Source organism: Tyto alba, unplaced genomic scaffold, assembly GCF_018691265.1.
Source record: "Tyto alba isolate M040663 unplaced genomic scaffold, T.alba_DEE_v4.0 Super-Scaffold_9, whole genome shotgun sequence".
Classification (NCBI taxonomy): domain Eukaryota; kingdom Metazoa; phylum Chordata; class Aves; order Strigiformes; family Tytonidae; genus Tyto; species Tyto alba.
In genome coordinates, this window is record NW_024881330.1 from 18,117,423 (window position 1) to 18,133,395 (window position 15,973).

The following is a 15,973-nucleotide window of genomic DNA, read 5'->3' on the forward strand; positions in this document are numbered from 1 at the left end:
GGGAAACATTTCGTCAATATTTAATGTAAGAGGGTGTTGTGTTTTAGGCCCAGCCAACAACAAAACACGCAGCCGCTCGCCCACTCCCTCCCCCATCGCAGAGACGGGTGGGCCGGGGGGGGGGCGGTGTGTGGAGAAGAATATAGGAACAGGAATCTGCTCAAGGAATCCGTCTAAGGACTGGGAGGAGCCACTCATCCATTAAGGTTACAGGCAGGAGACAGACTCGTTAGGGGTAGAAACGAAACATCACTTTAATTCAATGCTAACAAGACAACACTTAACAGACAAGATGGAGAAGCGCCACTACATCCAGAAACACCTCCCCCCACCCCTTCCTTCTTCCACTCTGAATTTCTCTACCTGGGGCGCAGCGGGCAGTGGATGGGGGTTACAGTCATTTCGAAGCTCCTTCCTTCTTGGGAGGTGGGGTGAAGGCCACACATTCCCCCGCGGCTCCCCATGGCTCCCCTCACACCTCTCCACGAACCTTCTCTGCCGTGACTCCTCCCCACAGGCTGCAGCCGATCCCGAGCTGCTCCGGCACAGGTCACCCCTGCGTGTTTCAGTCCTCCCAGCGCCAAACTACAACAATGGGGACCACTTCTCCCCTCGGGGTCCTGGCTGACTTTAAGCACAGATGCCTGTCCTGCAGTGGCTTTCTCCTCAGGCTTCAGGTCAACCTTTACCACAGACCTCCATGTGTGGCAGTGAGGGCAGCCCTGCCGCCTCACCACGGGATACAGGGGTCTCTGCTCCGGCACACCTCCCCCATGTCCTTCTCCTTCCTTCTGCTGACCTGGGTGTTCATCCTTCTCACAAATCCCCTCACCAGTCCCAACCCCCTCTCAGCTTCCCCTTCTTAAATAAGTTGTTGCAGAGGCGCAATTGATTGGCCTGGCCCTGGGCAGAAGCGGGTCTGACTTGTAGCTGGGGGAGCTTTCGATAATCTTCTCCCAGAGGGCACTGCTGTGGCCCCCTCCCCTGCTACCAAAAAAACCCGTGACACAGAAACCCAGCACAGAGGGAAATAAGACTCAGAAAGGTTCACTGAGAGTTATATAGGTATGGTGGATATGGGCCCTGCTATCTGCAAATTATGTACCTTTTCTATGGCTTTAGTCAGCAAAATGACCTGTTGGCTATGCCAGAGCCTTGGATCATGAAGGTGGTTGCTGCTGCTGCTTTAAGAAGGTTTGGAGTGTGTGACCTGGTAGCTACCAATGACAGTCCACAGCATCTATTGCTTCCTCATCTCTCACAGTCCATACAGCAGAAGAAAGAAGCCAGTTTGCTGTCCCAGCTCCAGACATTCCATATGGACCTTCTGTTCTTCCAGAAGTTAATTGAAGAATTTAATCTGTTGTTTGGTCTTCTTGGAAGATCTGCAACTGCAAATTAAACTGATGATTTAGCTATTTTCTTTCAGAGCTTTTATGTAATTTAGTTTACTTAAGGATTAATTGAAAGAGAATCTGAATCTAAGCCCATGTGTTGCATTCTTTGAGCTATTGACTCTTGAACTAGTCAGGAAGCTATATGTGAGAAGCCACATCAGTATCTATTCTTTCTTCTGCTTCAAATTAGATAAGAGGGATTTGAACTGTGGTCCACCCCAGTTTACTGATTTATGCGGTTTGGGGTTTTTTGTTTGTTTCTGTTTTTTCTTTTGGACTTCTTGGTTGGTTAGTTGTTTTTTTTCCCATGCAAAATAATCCTGATCTATCTTGTACCTCCTAACTTATTTACTGTTGCAGAATCTGAGGAATGAAACCCAAAGTTAAGTGCCTAAGATGATGTAGCTAAGAGTTTGGTAAACAGAGAGTTTGCCTAGACAACCTAGAAAACCTTGATTGTGGAAAATGTTAAACTTTTGTTGAAGGGGAGAATTGTCCCAATGAAATTCTGATTTTGTGATTTATTCTTAATATTTTCCCATTTTAATCTCCAAACAATAACTGACAAACTTAGATAGAATCTGTGAAGTCATACAAAATCAACAAAATGAGTCTATGGTTAGAGTTTACCTAAGAATTATAATTATTATGCTCCTAAATCTCTGTTAAATCTACAGAAGAAACAAGTAAAAAATAAAAAAAAAATTCTGTCAGCAGTGTTCTGTTGGTAAAGGTTTGAATAAAAACAATGTATCTATTTTACTCTTTCTTTTTTCAGTAACAATTTTATAGAAGGCTGGATTTGAGGTAGCAAATACTAGGCTGACCTGGTTGTTGAACAGTATTAGAGATGCAGGGAGACTTCAGTGTCCATATGGGTAAAGGTAATACATGGAGCCTGGGACAGTCTGAATTATGAAGGTGCAGAATGTCAGGATTGGTTCAGGCTGATGCAAGTTTGAAAGACTAGCAATTATAGAAGGCCTTTATTTAAAGTGATACAAGTTTAGAAGAGCAAGTTAGTTTAAATTAGTGAAGAGTAACTTTTTTTGACATGCTGTGTGTTGTGAAGAGCTTGAAATTTGGAAGTTGTAGAGCTTCTGCCCTGATTTTGTGATCTGGAATAAAAAAAAAGAAAAAAAAAAAAGTTGGGTTAGGGTTTCCCCCCCCCCCCCCCCCAATTCTAAAATAAATAAATAAATTTTCCCTTTCTTCTGCCTCCAGAAGACATGAATAAATTAATCTAAAGAAGTAATTTTGTTGGGCTTTAGACTCTTCACTGATACTCTTTACTTGGCATGCAGTAGAAAACTAAATTTAGAAATCACTGTTAAAAGCAAGAAATCCCAAAACATTTATTAATTTATTATATTGATCCCAGCATCAGTGGAGTCTGTTAGTGCCTTGTCACACTTCTAATGCCATGTTTCAAACTATCTTTCCTTCATGAAAATAGAGCTGTAATCTTTGGACATTACAGTCACATATCAAACTGACTGGGCTTATGAACTATCAGAAACCCTTCGGCCCTAGCATTAACTTACTATTTTTGAGGCAGAAATTATCAATTTACATTAATTTCATTATCTGTTTTATTGTTTAAATGTATTTCAGTGCCCTATTATTAAAAAGATGTATCAAAATGTTTTTATACCCCACATCAAGGACGTTTGTAGGCAGGTCTGTGTTTAAACTTTTTCTGGGTAAGACTGAATGCTCATTTAATGGCTTCTGCAGCTCTGCAGGAGCATTTGTACAGTCATGTACTGCTGGTCAAGTGATGATTTAAGATATTCCCTCCTCTCATCTTAACTGCTCAGAACATATGAATCTGTTCATATGAGTGTTCTTAGGACAAATCCAAACAAGTCAGGGGGGTGGGGGGGTGGGGGGGCGGCAGAATCTTTTACATGGCTTGGCTACTATGCAATTCCAAAACAAGTTTCTGCCCCACTTCTTTCAAGTCACATAGGAACAACTGGGTAAGATAAGTAACTCTCCTGAGTAAGTATTATTTGTGCCTATGAACTGGCACGTTTTCTGGAGAATTGGTGGTCTCATATTCAAAGTCTACATTAATGTTGTATGGATATCTGAGATATTATGTCTCACTTGTGGATCCTTTGATTATTTCTGTATTAATAAGTAACATAGACTAAGGGGAGCTGATATATAGATTGAAACAGCTGGTACTGAAACACTGCTGGCAATACTGTGCATATCCAGAGATATTCTTAGTTCTGAGTTGTTCTAGTATAGCTCAGAAGTGTATTTTCCAGTTAATTTTCATCCAAGAGGATGTGCTCTAAAGCCATGCTCCAATGTAAAACAAAGCACAGTCTGGAGTTTTATTTCATGAACACACTCAGCTCTGAAGTGTGAAATGCTAATGTTGACACACTTTCTGACAGTCTCACCACTCAGAGAGACATACAAGCTCTGTGTGTCTAGTCTGTCCACTAATCTCTCACCTATTGAACAGTTTCAGCATTGAGTCTTATTCATCCCCATCTTGAAGCTAGAGTTCTTAGGCAAGAACTGTCTCTCTGAATTCTTAATCTACCACAGATCTTGTGACTGATTGCAGTGTAATTATTCCAAACTAGCATTGCCCAGAGAAAGAATAAAATAGGTTTCTGCATTTCTATATCTTCATTAGTGAAAAAATCTGTCAGGTGATCACACGCAGGCTTATGCTACACACACAGTTATTCTTGGACCTGTCATGCTGTGTGTACTAGTTAACAGATACTTTTTGGAGTTTGTCTTTGTCTCATCTAAAGCGTAGTTTATAGGAATTTGATTATATTTAGAAATCGTACCTCACTGGTTATTCAAGGCAATGTGACCATAAAAAAAGTTTTTTCTTATCTCTGAGTTTACAATAATTGTAATAAAATAAAGCCTGATGTATATTTTTCTTACTTTATCTATCAATTTTCATATGTCACAAAGAACTTTAGAGCCTATACATGAATTTATGGGGAATTCTGATAGCCTGCTCCATTTATTTTACAAAAAGCTCTCAAGTCTGCATTGCAGGCATGATAATAAAATTTACAAGGAACTTTATAATTTCTGAGTTTTTTGTTTACTCCACAAATTTTTATGGAGAATGATGAAGGTCATGACTGAGGTGCCTGAAAATGTAATAGGAAAAAAAAATAATCAGTTTTTCTACTGGAATATACACTTCATAAGTAAAACAGTATAGATACTTCAAAAGGAGGCAAAAAATAGGCTGAAGGTAGATAATGAAAAGAAATATTCAAAAATAAACAGAAAAAAGAGGCAAACAGTTGAGAATTTGGTACAGAACACACCCTATCAAGACAATTATAATAAAGATCTCTGAAATCAATCAAATGCACACAGTGCACAGTTTTTAACAGTAGTAATGATGGGCTAGTCAGGCACATGAAACGAAAAATGAGTAGAGCAGACATTACAGAAAGGCGTGATTAAGAAATTCCATTTGAATATATAGTTAATATATGTTAACTTTCAAGAAATAGATTGATTATATAAGTATATACAGTACTGAGTTTTTCCTTCTCCAGTTTCCTTCTTATATCATTATTTTTTAAACTTGCCCCCCCCCGCCAACCCCCCCTCCCAATATTTCTGTATTTGAGGATTCTTATTCTTTATCAAAAACAACAACAAGAAAATAATCCATCTCCTTTTTGAGGCAAATATATGACATCAAGTAAGTCAAAATAAAATTTTTTATAACAGGTTTGATCTTAAGATAGAGGTTACATGTGTAATATACATTATTCATACAGGATTTTTCTCTCAATGGAAGAAGGTTAGTTTATCAGGACAATTTTCCTTCCATTCCATCACATGAGAATGTGTAATGTCTAAGACAGAAGTTGATGTTTCTCCCTGGTGATGTTGACTGTACAAGGAATCAGGGAAACAAACCTATATTAATAAAGACATGTAAATTTCACATGGCCAAAATGAATTTAAATTAATCTCTCTCCTAATTAAGCAAGTTGAATTTAGACACATGCTTAAAAAGAAACATATGTGGTTTCCAGAAATACTGTAAAGGAATAATTTATTTACACTTTAATCTCACTATAAGTGTGGAAATGTGTTTGGATACCTATTCCTAGTGCATTCCTTTTAAAAATAATTAGAAGGAAAAAAAAAGAAGATTTTTTTTTTTTTTTAAATCTATAATGCTCCGTTATTTCCTCAACAAAATATGGGAACAAGTAATAAAAAAAATAAGCCTCTACTACCATTTATATATATCAGGCTCTACCACCATTTCAAATGACAATCAATTACAATGACAGCTGAAATTTTATATAAATCTGTTCCTTACATTTGTTGAAATGTTCTTTAGTGGTATGTGTATACTTTGAAATGGAGGTGAGAGGTGCAAGACTGATTGGAGTGTTTGCTCTCAACAACAGCAACAAAATATTGAAGATTTTTATATAGATATAAATTAGAAATGTAGAGTAAGAGGTGTGTCAGAAACTTATGTATGTTCCACTTGTCCAGTGTGCATACCTATCCAAGGTTTTTACCTATTTTTACCCAATCACATTTCCAGAGATTGTGGGACAAATTATACTAACTGTTCTAAATTAGTAGTTTTGTAGATCTGCAGTATACTTACACCAAGAAATCATCACTGTTTTATTATTCTGATGATGAGTCTTAAGATAACGTCACACAACTATGTGAATAAATAAATATCATGTAGTAGCAATATTATAGATTTTTTTTTCTGTCTTTCTTAAAATGCCTACTTAATTTAGCACTTTAACAGAGAACACAGAAACAAAACTTCCCACAGATTTTAGACAAATCAAAACAGAATTATTTATTTATGAGAAAATAAAAATAAATATGTAATTTCATGAATCTTAGTGCTTTTAATGGCATGCTAGGTTCTTTCCCTTTCTTACATTTTATTAATTGAGAATACATAATTCTTTATCAGCCTATTGAGAATTTCTGTATGACATTCATGATTGCTTTTAAATAGTAGCCCACCTTGTCTGTCAGACTGTTTCATAAATCCTTTAATTAGAATTGATACTCTTGATAGAGACTTGCAAATTGCCAAACAAACTCTGAAAAATGAGAGTTAGACTTTTAGGGATTGAGTACTTGAAATCCTAAAATCCAGACTTAATAGTGATTTATCTACTTCCACTGTGGGAGCAGAGAACCTGTCTTTTGCATTAAAGCACTATAATGCAAAATCAGTCTTAAAGTAGTCTTTTTATTTTTAAATGAGGTCTGTGTGTATTTAATATGAATTTACAAAGTTAAAAAAACAGTCACAGAATACTTCAGGTTGGAAAGGACCTCTTGAGACCTCTAGTCCAACTCCGTGGTCACAAAAGAGACAAACAGATCAGGCTGCTTAGGGCTTTGAATATCTCTAAGTTGGAGATAAAACAACTCTTGAAAAATTTTTCTGGTGTTTGACCGCTCTTGTAGTGAATCACTTTTTTCTACTATGCAGCTGGAGTTTCGCTTGTTGCAACTTCTGAATGTTTTGTTTGTACTTTTGCTGCACACTTACAAGAAGAGTTTCTGTCCTCTCTATTCCTTTTCTTCAAAGCTGCTTTCCAGCAAATTGTTTCTTGGGATTGATTTGTCCCAGATGCAGGATTTTGCTTTTTTTTTTTTTTTTTTGAACTTCATGAAGTTTCTTTCTGGCCTTTTCTCCAGCCTACTGAGATCCCCCTAAATAGCATCACTATACTAGAACACACCAACTGTTCCTCCAGTGTCTGTAAACTTGCCAAGAGTTTTCTCGGTCCCTTTGTAGCAATCTTTAATGAAGGTGTTGAACAATATTGAAATCATCATCCACCTCTGAGGGACACCACTGATATAGTTGGCTGATACCTGAGTTTTCTATCATGAACGCTCTTTGAGCCTGGCAGACCAGCCAGTTTTCCATCCATTTCATACTCCATTTATCCAATCCATGTTTTTCACCAATTTGGGTACAGAGCCAAAAGACCAAGAAGTAGGTTGAACAAACATGCAAGTATGCAAGAAGGCTACTATACATGGTCAATAAGGGAAAGGTTATCAGTTTGGCATATATAGTTCATATTATAAAGTTAATTTTCATAATTATTACTAAGTGATTAAAAACCCCAAATGGTTTGCATCAGGAAATCTGGGTGGTCCTTTTTTTCTTTTTCAGCCATATTTTACACAATCTAGTAAGAGCAATATGATGTACAGCTAATAACAAAAGCAACAACTTTCTTGAGCATTTCGAGATTGATTACAAATTCTGTGTAAGTGTCAGGCCCCATTCTTCTAGAACTGATTTCAGCATGTTTTAAATAAGGCACGGAAATGTTAATCTTGTTTATGACAAGATTCTGAGGCAGGTAGTATGTAAATGGACAGCACACAGTTTCTCTCCAATATGAACTGCTCTGGCTGACCAACATTAATCAAAAGATACAGTTGTTCTGTGTTCTCAGCAGGGAGGAATGCAGATTAATATATGACTGGTTTGACTACTTGCTTCAGTCTAAATTTACTTTAAGAGTTTCTTTTTTACTTCTGAGCTGCATTAACAATATGAACCTTTTCATATTTGATGAAATTTCATTCTTGTGTGATCTAGCTCCAATATCTTATTCTCTTGCATGCAACATTTCTAATATCTGCTAGCATAGTGCAGTGAAATTTAGTAGTTCCTTATTTTAGTAATATTTTTTCTAAATTAAACTCCAGCAGCTTATTTAAGATATAAAGAGGAGTCCTGATCATTGTGTCTAAAGCAGAATTTTTAAAAATGTGCATGATTATATAAAAAAAAAAATCTTTCATTTATTATGCAGTAGCTACTATTTTAAAGAAATTCATATTTATTCTTTGAGGAATAAGGAGGAAATATTTTCCTAACTCCTGGTTATAGTTTTATGATTTCATGCAGGGTTTTTTGTATGTTTTTTTCCCATGTACTCCAGACTTCTTATGGGGAAAACAACCACATAAAAAACACCATAACTTTATAGAGCTAATTCTTTTATTTTATTAAATATGTCTTGGAAAGCAAGTTACATGTTGTTTTTGTTTGTTTTTTTTTTTTTTTAGAGAAATAACTTATTGAGTCCAAGATTTCTTCTTCGGTAACATAGTAAATATATAAACCATGCACATTTCAGATTAATACATTGCTGTCTTCTGGTATTAGATCCCCAGAAAGAGAGTATCTGAATTAAATCTTAGTACTGCCACTTTGTGTTTATGTTACACAGATTACTGAGCTCAGTGGGACTAGTTCCACAGGCAACTCTGACATTTGTTATTTATTTGTAATACATATAACCTGTTGCATTTCTATAAAGTAAGTAGGAAATAATATTTACTTAAATAAATATTGATGTGCTTTTCACATAAGCTTACATATTTTGGTGCATAATATATTAAATACTATATTAAATACACTATGTTAAACCTGGGGAAATTATCTATACATCTCTCATACTTCTCTTGTAGTCATTGTGATTTTGTGTGAAATCAGCAATTTGTACTTATGCATTATGTGTAGCTGTGTATTATCTCAGACTAAGTCCATGTGTATTTTTTTTGCATAGGTGATTTCTCTAATATTATTACTGAAGCCTAGCATGGTACATATGTCTTGTTCAAAGGTATAGATATGAGCAATCAATGAAATTAACTTCCAAATTTGCTACTAAATGTTACAGTATACACACCTTTAAGAACTATAGAATTGGGGAGAATTGAAGATGTGTACAAGCATAATTTATTGGACAATCTGAGGTCCTTAATCCATTTTTTCTATTATTCATATTAAAAATTCATCTCATTTGGAAGTGCTGAGTGTCCTTGTACTAGGAAGTATCCTACTTTCCTTTTTACATCTTGCAGTGCTCCACAAAATTTTTTCCAAAAACACATTAAATGAAAAATTAGACACTTTCAATAATTAAAGCAGGTGGCAACAAATAATAATATAAAAGCAGCAGATTGTTGGATAATATCACAAAATTTTAGAAGCAAGTAGGAAAATTTTGGATTTACAGATTCCCAATTAGAAAAATATAATGGGACAACAATGGATTGCAAAGCTGACTTTTTAAAAAAATTATTTAAATTTTTCCCTTCTCTGCTAGGTTCTGTAGCTACTGCGTGCCGTGATCCTGGTGTCCCCATGAATGGGACTAGAAATGGGGATGGAAGAGAACCTGGAGACACTGTAATTTTTCAGTGTGACCCTGGCTATGAACTTCAAGGAGATGAGAGAATAACCTGCATCCAGGTAGAAAATCGCTACTTCTGGCAGCCCAACCCACCAGTCTGTATAGGTATGCAGAAAAAAAATCAAATAATGCCTTCTTAAATTTTGAAATTCTGGTATAATGAATCACACTGCTCTAGGAACTTTCTTTGAAGAACAAATGAATACAATTGCTGCACATCTGATAATTTTTTTCTATATAAAGCTCCAATAGACATTACCAAAATCTTTCCTTTGTAGTTGTAATAGTTCTCATCCTTTCCCTCTCAAGGACATAAAATTTATAATTTGATGATCTGTAACAGAGAAAGCAAGAAAGTCAATATCAATGACATTCTTAATTTTGCCTTAAAACTTGAAAAAATGGTGATAAGTGTGGAGGATTTGGGTATAGTTGCAAAATATCAGGCAAATTAACTAGTAAATTTATCGGTCAGGTAAAATTATGCAAAGGTTAAAGTAGGATGCAACAGGAAAGAATGAGAATATAGTAGCCTAATTTCTCTGGCAGTCATCATTATATTAGAAAGGACAAAATTTTAATTAGTAAAAATTATAATGTACCATTTATTTCTAGAAATACTGTATTACTCTAATGTTATTCTGATTAACATAGCTTGTATAAAATGGATTTTGAAAGCATTTAACTTCATTAACTGAATCCTGATGAAAAGTAATAAGAAATTACAGAAGTCCCTAGTAGATAGTAGCCTTCTAGTAATCTTTCCTGAGGCAATCCTAACCACTATTGTTATTGATCTAGAAAATATCTAAGCTACCACTTCTAAAACCTGAAGTAGAGGTAGAGTGATAAATAATCATGGGGTTACCCATCTGGCTACTTCAGTAGATAATGTAATTATGTGTATTTCCAGTATGTTGTTTAATGCAGTCAAATGTTACATCATCATGTAAAATGACAGAAAATTTTGTCTGAAAGCAACAGCTGACCTGAAATTCCCTAAGAATTTTGATAGGTAACCTGTTAAATAGGATCTGAAAGTTTGATAGTGCAGAAAATAAGGAAAATGGCTCACTCCAAGGAAGTGTAAATAGAATAATATTGGATAGGCCAGTTGTAGTGGTATTCCTCTGAGTCATATCATTATGAGATACTGTGCTTACTGTCCTGTACAAAGCAGAATTGCCTGAAAGGAGTGTCTGAAGAGAGGGGGCTAAAACAAGGGCACCTAAAATAATTAAGCAAGAGCCCTTGGGCCCAGAGTGGCATAGAGTGGGCACTGCAACTGTGAGAATATCAGCTCCACAGAGGCATTCTTCCTGTTTTGCTATTTCTGGTAGTCTGGGTTTTGGCAAACACTGCAGGGAGGAACTAGTCAGAAACTGCAACTGCTAGGAGTACTTGTATAGGTTCCAGATACCCTCTTGCCTTTAATAAACTTATCTTGAGCTTAGCTGTTACAAAATAAAATCTGCATCCTATTTGCATACACGTGCATGCACTCCCCATCCCTCCATGCATGTCTGCAGACAGTTATTTGCAAACACACTGCAGTACTGACCTGGTGTCTGTAGCTGTTCTGCTCACCACATCAAATTGTTATTTTCTCTGTTCATACACTCCTTACTCTGCCTTTCAGTGTAGTGTGAGCGTATGGTCTTGAGGACAAGAACTGTCTACACTATTTGCTGGGAGACTGCCAAAAAGAAACATTATATTTCTTATCTCTCATTATTCTTGTATGCCTAAATATGTATTTGATAAGAATAACTCAACATCTGTGGGTGTATAAGGGAAAAAGAAAAAGGAATGATAGAGCTCTAGGAGCAGGCCTTGAATATATTTTATCATACTGGCCTTATTTGATATTCCGGGTTTAAAAATATGTTTTCAACTGAAAAATAATAATACTATTATAAAGCAGTGCTAGCAGGTTTAATCATTATCAATACTGAGTTGAAATTATTAAAAAGATTAATTGCAGGGGCTCACCTGTGATTCTGTCTTTAGTACATCTGTAAATATGCATGCACTTGTTTTCTTAATTGCACGCATCCATTTACCTAATACTTTAAATTTCCACACTTTATCCACAAACACCTACTGTACATAAAATAGCAATAAAGCTTATTGTGATGATTTATTAGCCAAATATCAGACATGAAATTAGTTTATATCCATTTCCTATAATGATAGATTTTTGGGGAATACAAGGTGCTGATAGACTAAAGTAGAATGTGCAAACCTTGGATTGGAGCCCAAACATTTCAAAATGGTCTGTTGTAATGCAGTACAGTCTGAAGTTAATAATTTTTTTTTTCCAAACTTGTAGTATATTCACTTATGTTGTTTCCATGCCTGCAAATCAAAACTGTACAAGGCTCACTCTACACATAACTTCGACATCACCATGATTTATCAGTCTTAGAAAAATAAACATAATTTTGATGGAAGAGTGAGAGGCAGGGATCATTCATGAGGTGTATTGTTGTACAATGTACTAGATTTATTTTATTGGTTCTTTACACTCCAGAGTGCCTTATCGGACCTCCTAATTACTAATACTCAAAATTAGGTAAATGTACTTGTTAATTTTTCTTAGCTGTTGGACTGCCTTGGTTGTTTAGATTCCTTCAGTCTTGTCTGTAACACAGTTTTAAGAACATCTTAATTTCAAAGGTAACAGCAATGGGAAAATTGCAAAGAGCTAAATATTGATTCAACTATTTGAATGATTGGTGAAAATTGGAGATTCTTCTAGTCTGAGGATAATCTGACAAATTATAAATTTGAGAAACTGTCTCTGCCAAAAGACAGTCCTTTGGCTTATGGCTGTGCTACTCAAAATAGCCAGATGTTTTCCATTCCAAAGACTTCATGGATCCAATCTTGTTTAGATACCATAATCTTAAATGATTGTATTTGCTTAGTTTGATCAGGGATAACATTAAAAATACTGGCATTCACAACATTGTTTTAGGATTCACATTTAGGATTCAGATTTATTTAGGTGAAGTAAGGACTGTCTCCCAGAGGTTTCAAACTTTCTTCAAAAATTCGTAGGTCAATTTTTTTATTTTTTCTTTATTTAATTGCAGCTTGGTTTTCTTTGTTTATATTGTTTTGTTTTAAGCACGGTCTTGATTTCCATTTTTGTATCTATGGAAAAGCTTTTTGTGAACAGTGAATTCTAGTGGTGCTTTCCTCAAAATGGGATCTATATGACACTAATGCAAAGGAAAATATCAGCAGTTATTTCTTATTTAGCTATGATTATTTAAGTATATTGTCGGAAGTAGATTGAAACTATATGTAAGGAAGAAATTTTTTACGATGATGGTGGTGAAGCACTGGAACAGGTTGCCCGGAGCAGTGGTAGGTGCCCCATCCATAGAGACTTTAAAGGTCAGGTTGGATTGGGCTCTAAGCAACCTGTTCCTGTTGAAGATGTCCCTGCTCATTGCAGGGGTGGTGTCTTGGACTAGATTACTTTTAAATGTCCCTTCCAACTCTCTTCTATTTAAAAAAACAAAACAAAACCTAATGAAACCATACATTGTTTCTTTTGTTAAGATGTAATTCAGTAAATAAATAAATAAATAGAAGGCAGAAAATTCTGGAATAGTACTTTTTTTGCCTTCCAGAAAAATTAAATAGGTTTTAGATAAAAAACAACCCATCCTGTGCTTCCTTTCATAAAAACAGTGAATGCTAAGATCATCATACAGATAGTCTGTCACAGAGCTTGCTTACCACTGTGTATTAAGACAGGTTTATAAAGACAGGTTGACGTAACCTGGTTTTCACTATATAATACATTAAAAATATATTTTTCATACTGTATTGACATTTGCTTTTCTAGATGGACTATTATATTTGTTCAGTCTTAGGTCCTGTATCTAATACTATAAAACATAGGTGTCCTTTAAACTTTGTTTTCAGTGCTGGTCTGCCTTCAATTAAAAACAAAGTTATAACACTTAATAATAATGTTGCACACATTAAATTCAGAAAATTATGGATTCTGAAACACAATAATTTAATTCAAGCGCACAGAGAATGTCTTTAAACAACTTTAGAGAAAATAGTAAACTGGAAAATGCAACATTGTCTAATAACATTTTTCATTAGATGATGTAGACTTTCTCGACTTAGTATCTAATGAATTAAAAAATAATATGAAACTGCTGCATCTGAATAAAATTCTGCTTGGGAGATATTTTATAAAGTTAAAGATTAATTTTTTTTTTTACTGCTGTTAATGGTAAAGCTTGAAATAAAATATATTTTCACTGTTCAAGTAGTTTCCATTTTCTCCCTGAAAAGTCTCTGATTATCAACTAGACCATGTTAAGGATTTAATGAAAGAACCAGTCTTACTGTAAACAGAAAAAATAACTGCTAAAGTGTGTAAGAGTAAGTAGGTAAGAAAGAAGTTACTAAGATGCAAATATTCTCTCAGTGAAAATATTCTCTCAGTGAACTTTAACAGAGAACTAAACTAAATCAAGACCACATCAGGAAAGTATCATGAATGCAGACATTGGCAGAAAGTTGTCTGGAACACGGACATAGCAGTTGGAGTTATCATCCTTGTATCATCATATGTAAGTTCAGGGTACCTCATAAAATATCATCAGACTGATACAGCTTAGGAGTCATTTCAGTGAAGCTTGGTTACAGTGAATAACCATAACATCCTCTTTGGTGTTCTACATTTTCATTCTTGAGATACATAGATAATGCAGCCTGAATCATTAAAGTACTTCAAGAGCATGAATGTACAGTATTATACTGAAGAACAGTAGTTCAGGGTGATGAGCAGCCTTTACATTCCATACAAACTCACAGTTCCTCTTTCGCACAAACATTTAGTTCAGCAAGATAGAAGGTTACAGTGACCTCTTTTACAGGTAAAGGAAGCATATTGTTTGAGATAATTTAATCTTATTTTTTTCGGAATTGCAACAAAAGGACATTAAATAAAAGATGCCTCTGATTAAAAAATAATAGTAATTTTAATCTTTTGAAGACAGAGAAATTGCCATTATTATCCTTATCGTAAAACTAAGTAAATGTTTTTTACTAAATAAAAATTTTTCAGTCTGTTCCTTTGTAGCTAATGGAACTTTCTGTAGTGAATGAAAACTTCTGAGAAAATGCTATCATGATAAAATTTTGTCCTGGTTCGGGCTGGAATAGAGCTCATGTTCGGTTTGGCAGCTGCAGGAGTGCTGCAGCACAGAGACCCCAGGGGCTCCCCAGGTCCTAGTGCCCTCACCTGTGTGCGGGGGTGGGGGGAGCACAGCTGGAGGGCTGGGCCCGGATTGGCCAAGATTCCATGTCACGTGACATTGTGCTTACTATATAAAGGCAGGAGTGGGCCAGGAGGGGCTGCCACTTGTGGGAGTGTTGCTGTGGTGCCTTTGTGTTTGGGATGGCTGGCTGGGATCAGGCGGGTGTCTGTCGGTGGGTGGTGAGCAGCTGTATGGTACATTACCTGTTGATACTGCTGTCAGCGTATTGTTCTGTTACTGTTATTAAACTGTTTTTATCTCAACCCGCGAGTCTCCCTTTGCCCCTCCGATTCCCTCCCCATTCCCAAGTGGGGGAGGGTGGGTGAGTGACTGCGGGGCATTTAGCAGCTGAGTAGGCTCAAACAACAACAAATTTGTATTTGGCGATCGTTAAGTGAAGTGAAAAACTGTGCTAGGTCTGGAAAAATTATTATAGGCATTTGCTAGTACTACTGATTTATAATTTTTATGTGTTTCTAAAACAAGGTGGTGTTTCAACTTCTAACTGCTTTTACACAAAATGATGATTTTGGAATGCATTACCACTTACAGTACCAAAGTATAGTGGAAGATTCTATTTTTTTTTTTTTTTAAATAAACAAGGTAATTTTGTTATCCATTGCTCCCATTTAATATAAGAAAAATAATGTCAAATGTAGAAAGACTATATTCATATGCATTGTAACTGTGAATACATTAATCTACTTAAGTTTTCTACTTGCACTACTTGAATTCTTAAATGACTTGTGACTTATTTCTTGTGATATTAGAAAATACTGTGTACATTTCCCACTCAGTTGTTTTACATCTGTACAAATCATCTTGATCTGTACAGATCATCTTGAGTGCCATCACATGGCATGTACAGGACAACCAGGTGATCAGGCCCAGTCAGCATGGGTTTATGAAAGGCAGGTCCTGCTTGACTAACCTGTTTGTCTATGACAAGGTGACCCACTCAGTGGATGAGTGAAAGGCTGCCAGTGTTGTCTACCTGGACTTTAGTAAAGCCTTTGACACAGTTTCCCACAGCATTCTTCTG

General features: G+C 35.8%; 1 protein-coding gene across 1 annotated transcript in view; it reads left to right on the forward strand.

Moving 5' to 3' along the window:
* CSMD3 (CUB and Sushi multiple domains 3) overlaps positions 1-15,973 on the forward strand; it is a 703,442-nt gene that overhangs the window by 486,594 nt on the left and 200,875 nt on the right. The window contains exon 28 of the mRNA XM_042785878.1: positions 9,548-9,739. Coding sequence (XP_042641812.1) covers positions 9,548-9,739 — 192 coding nt within the window. The remainder of the gene's footprint in view (positions 1-9,547; positions 9,740-15,973) is intronic.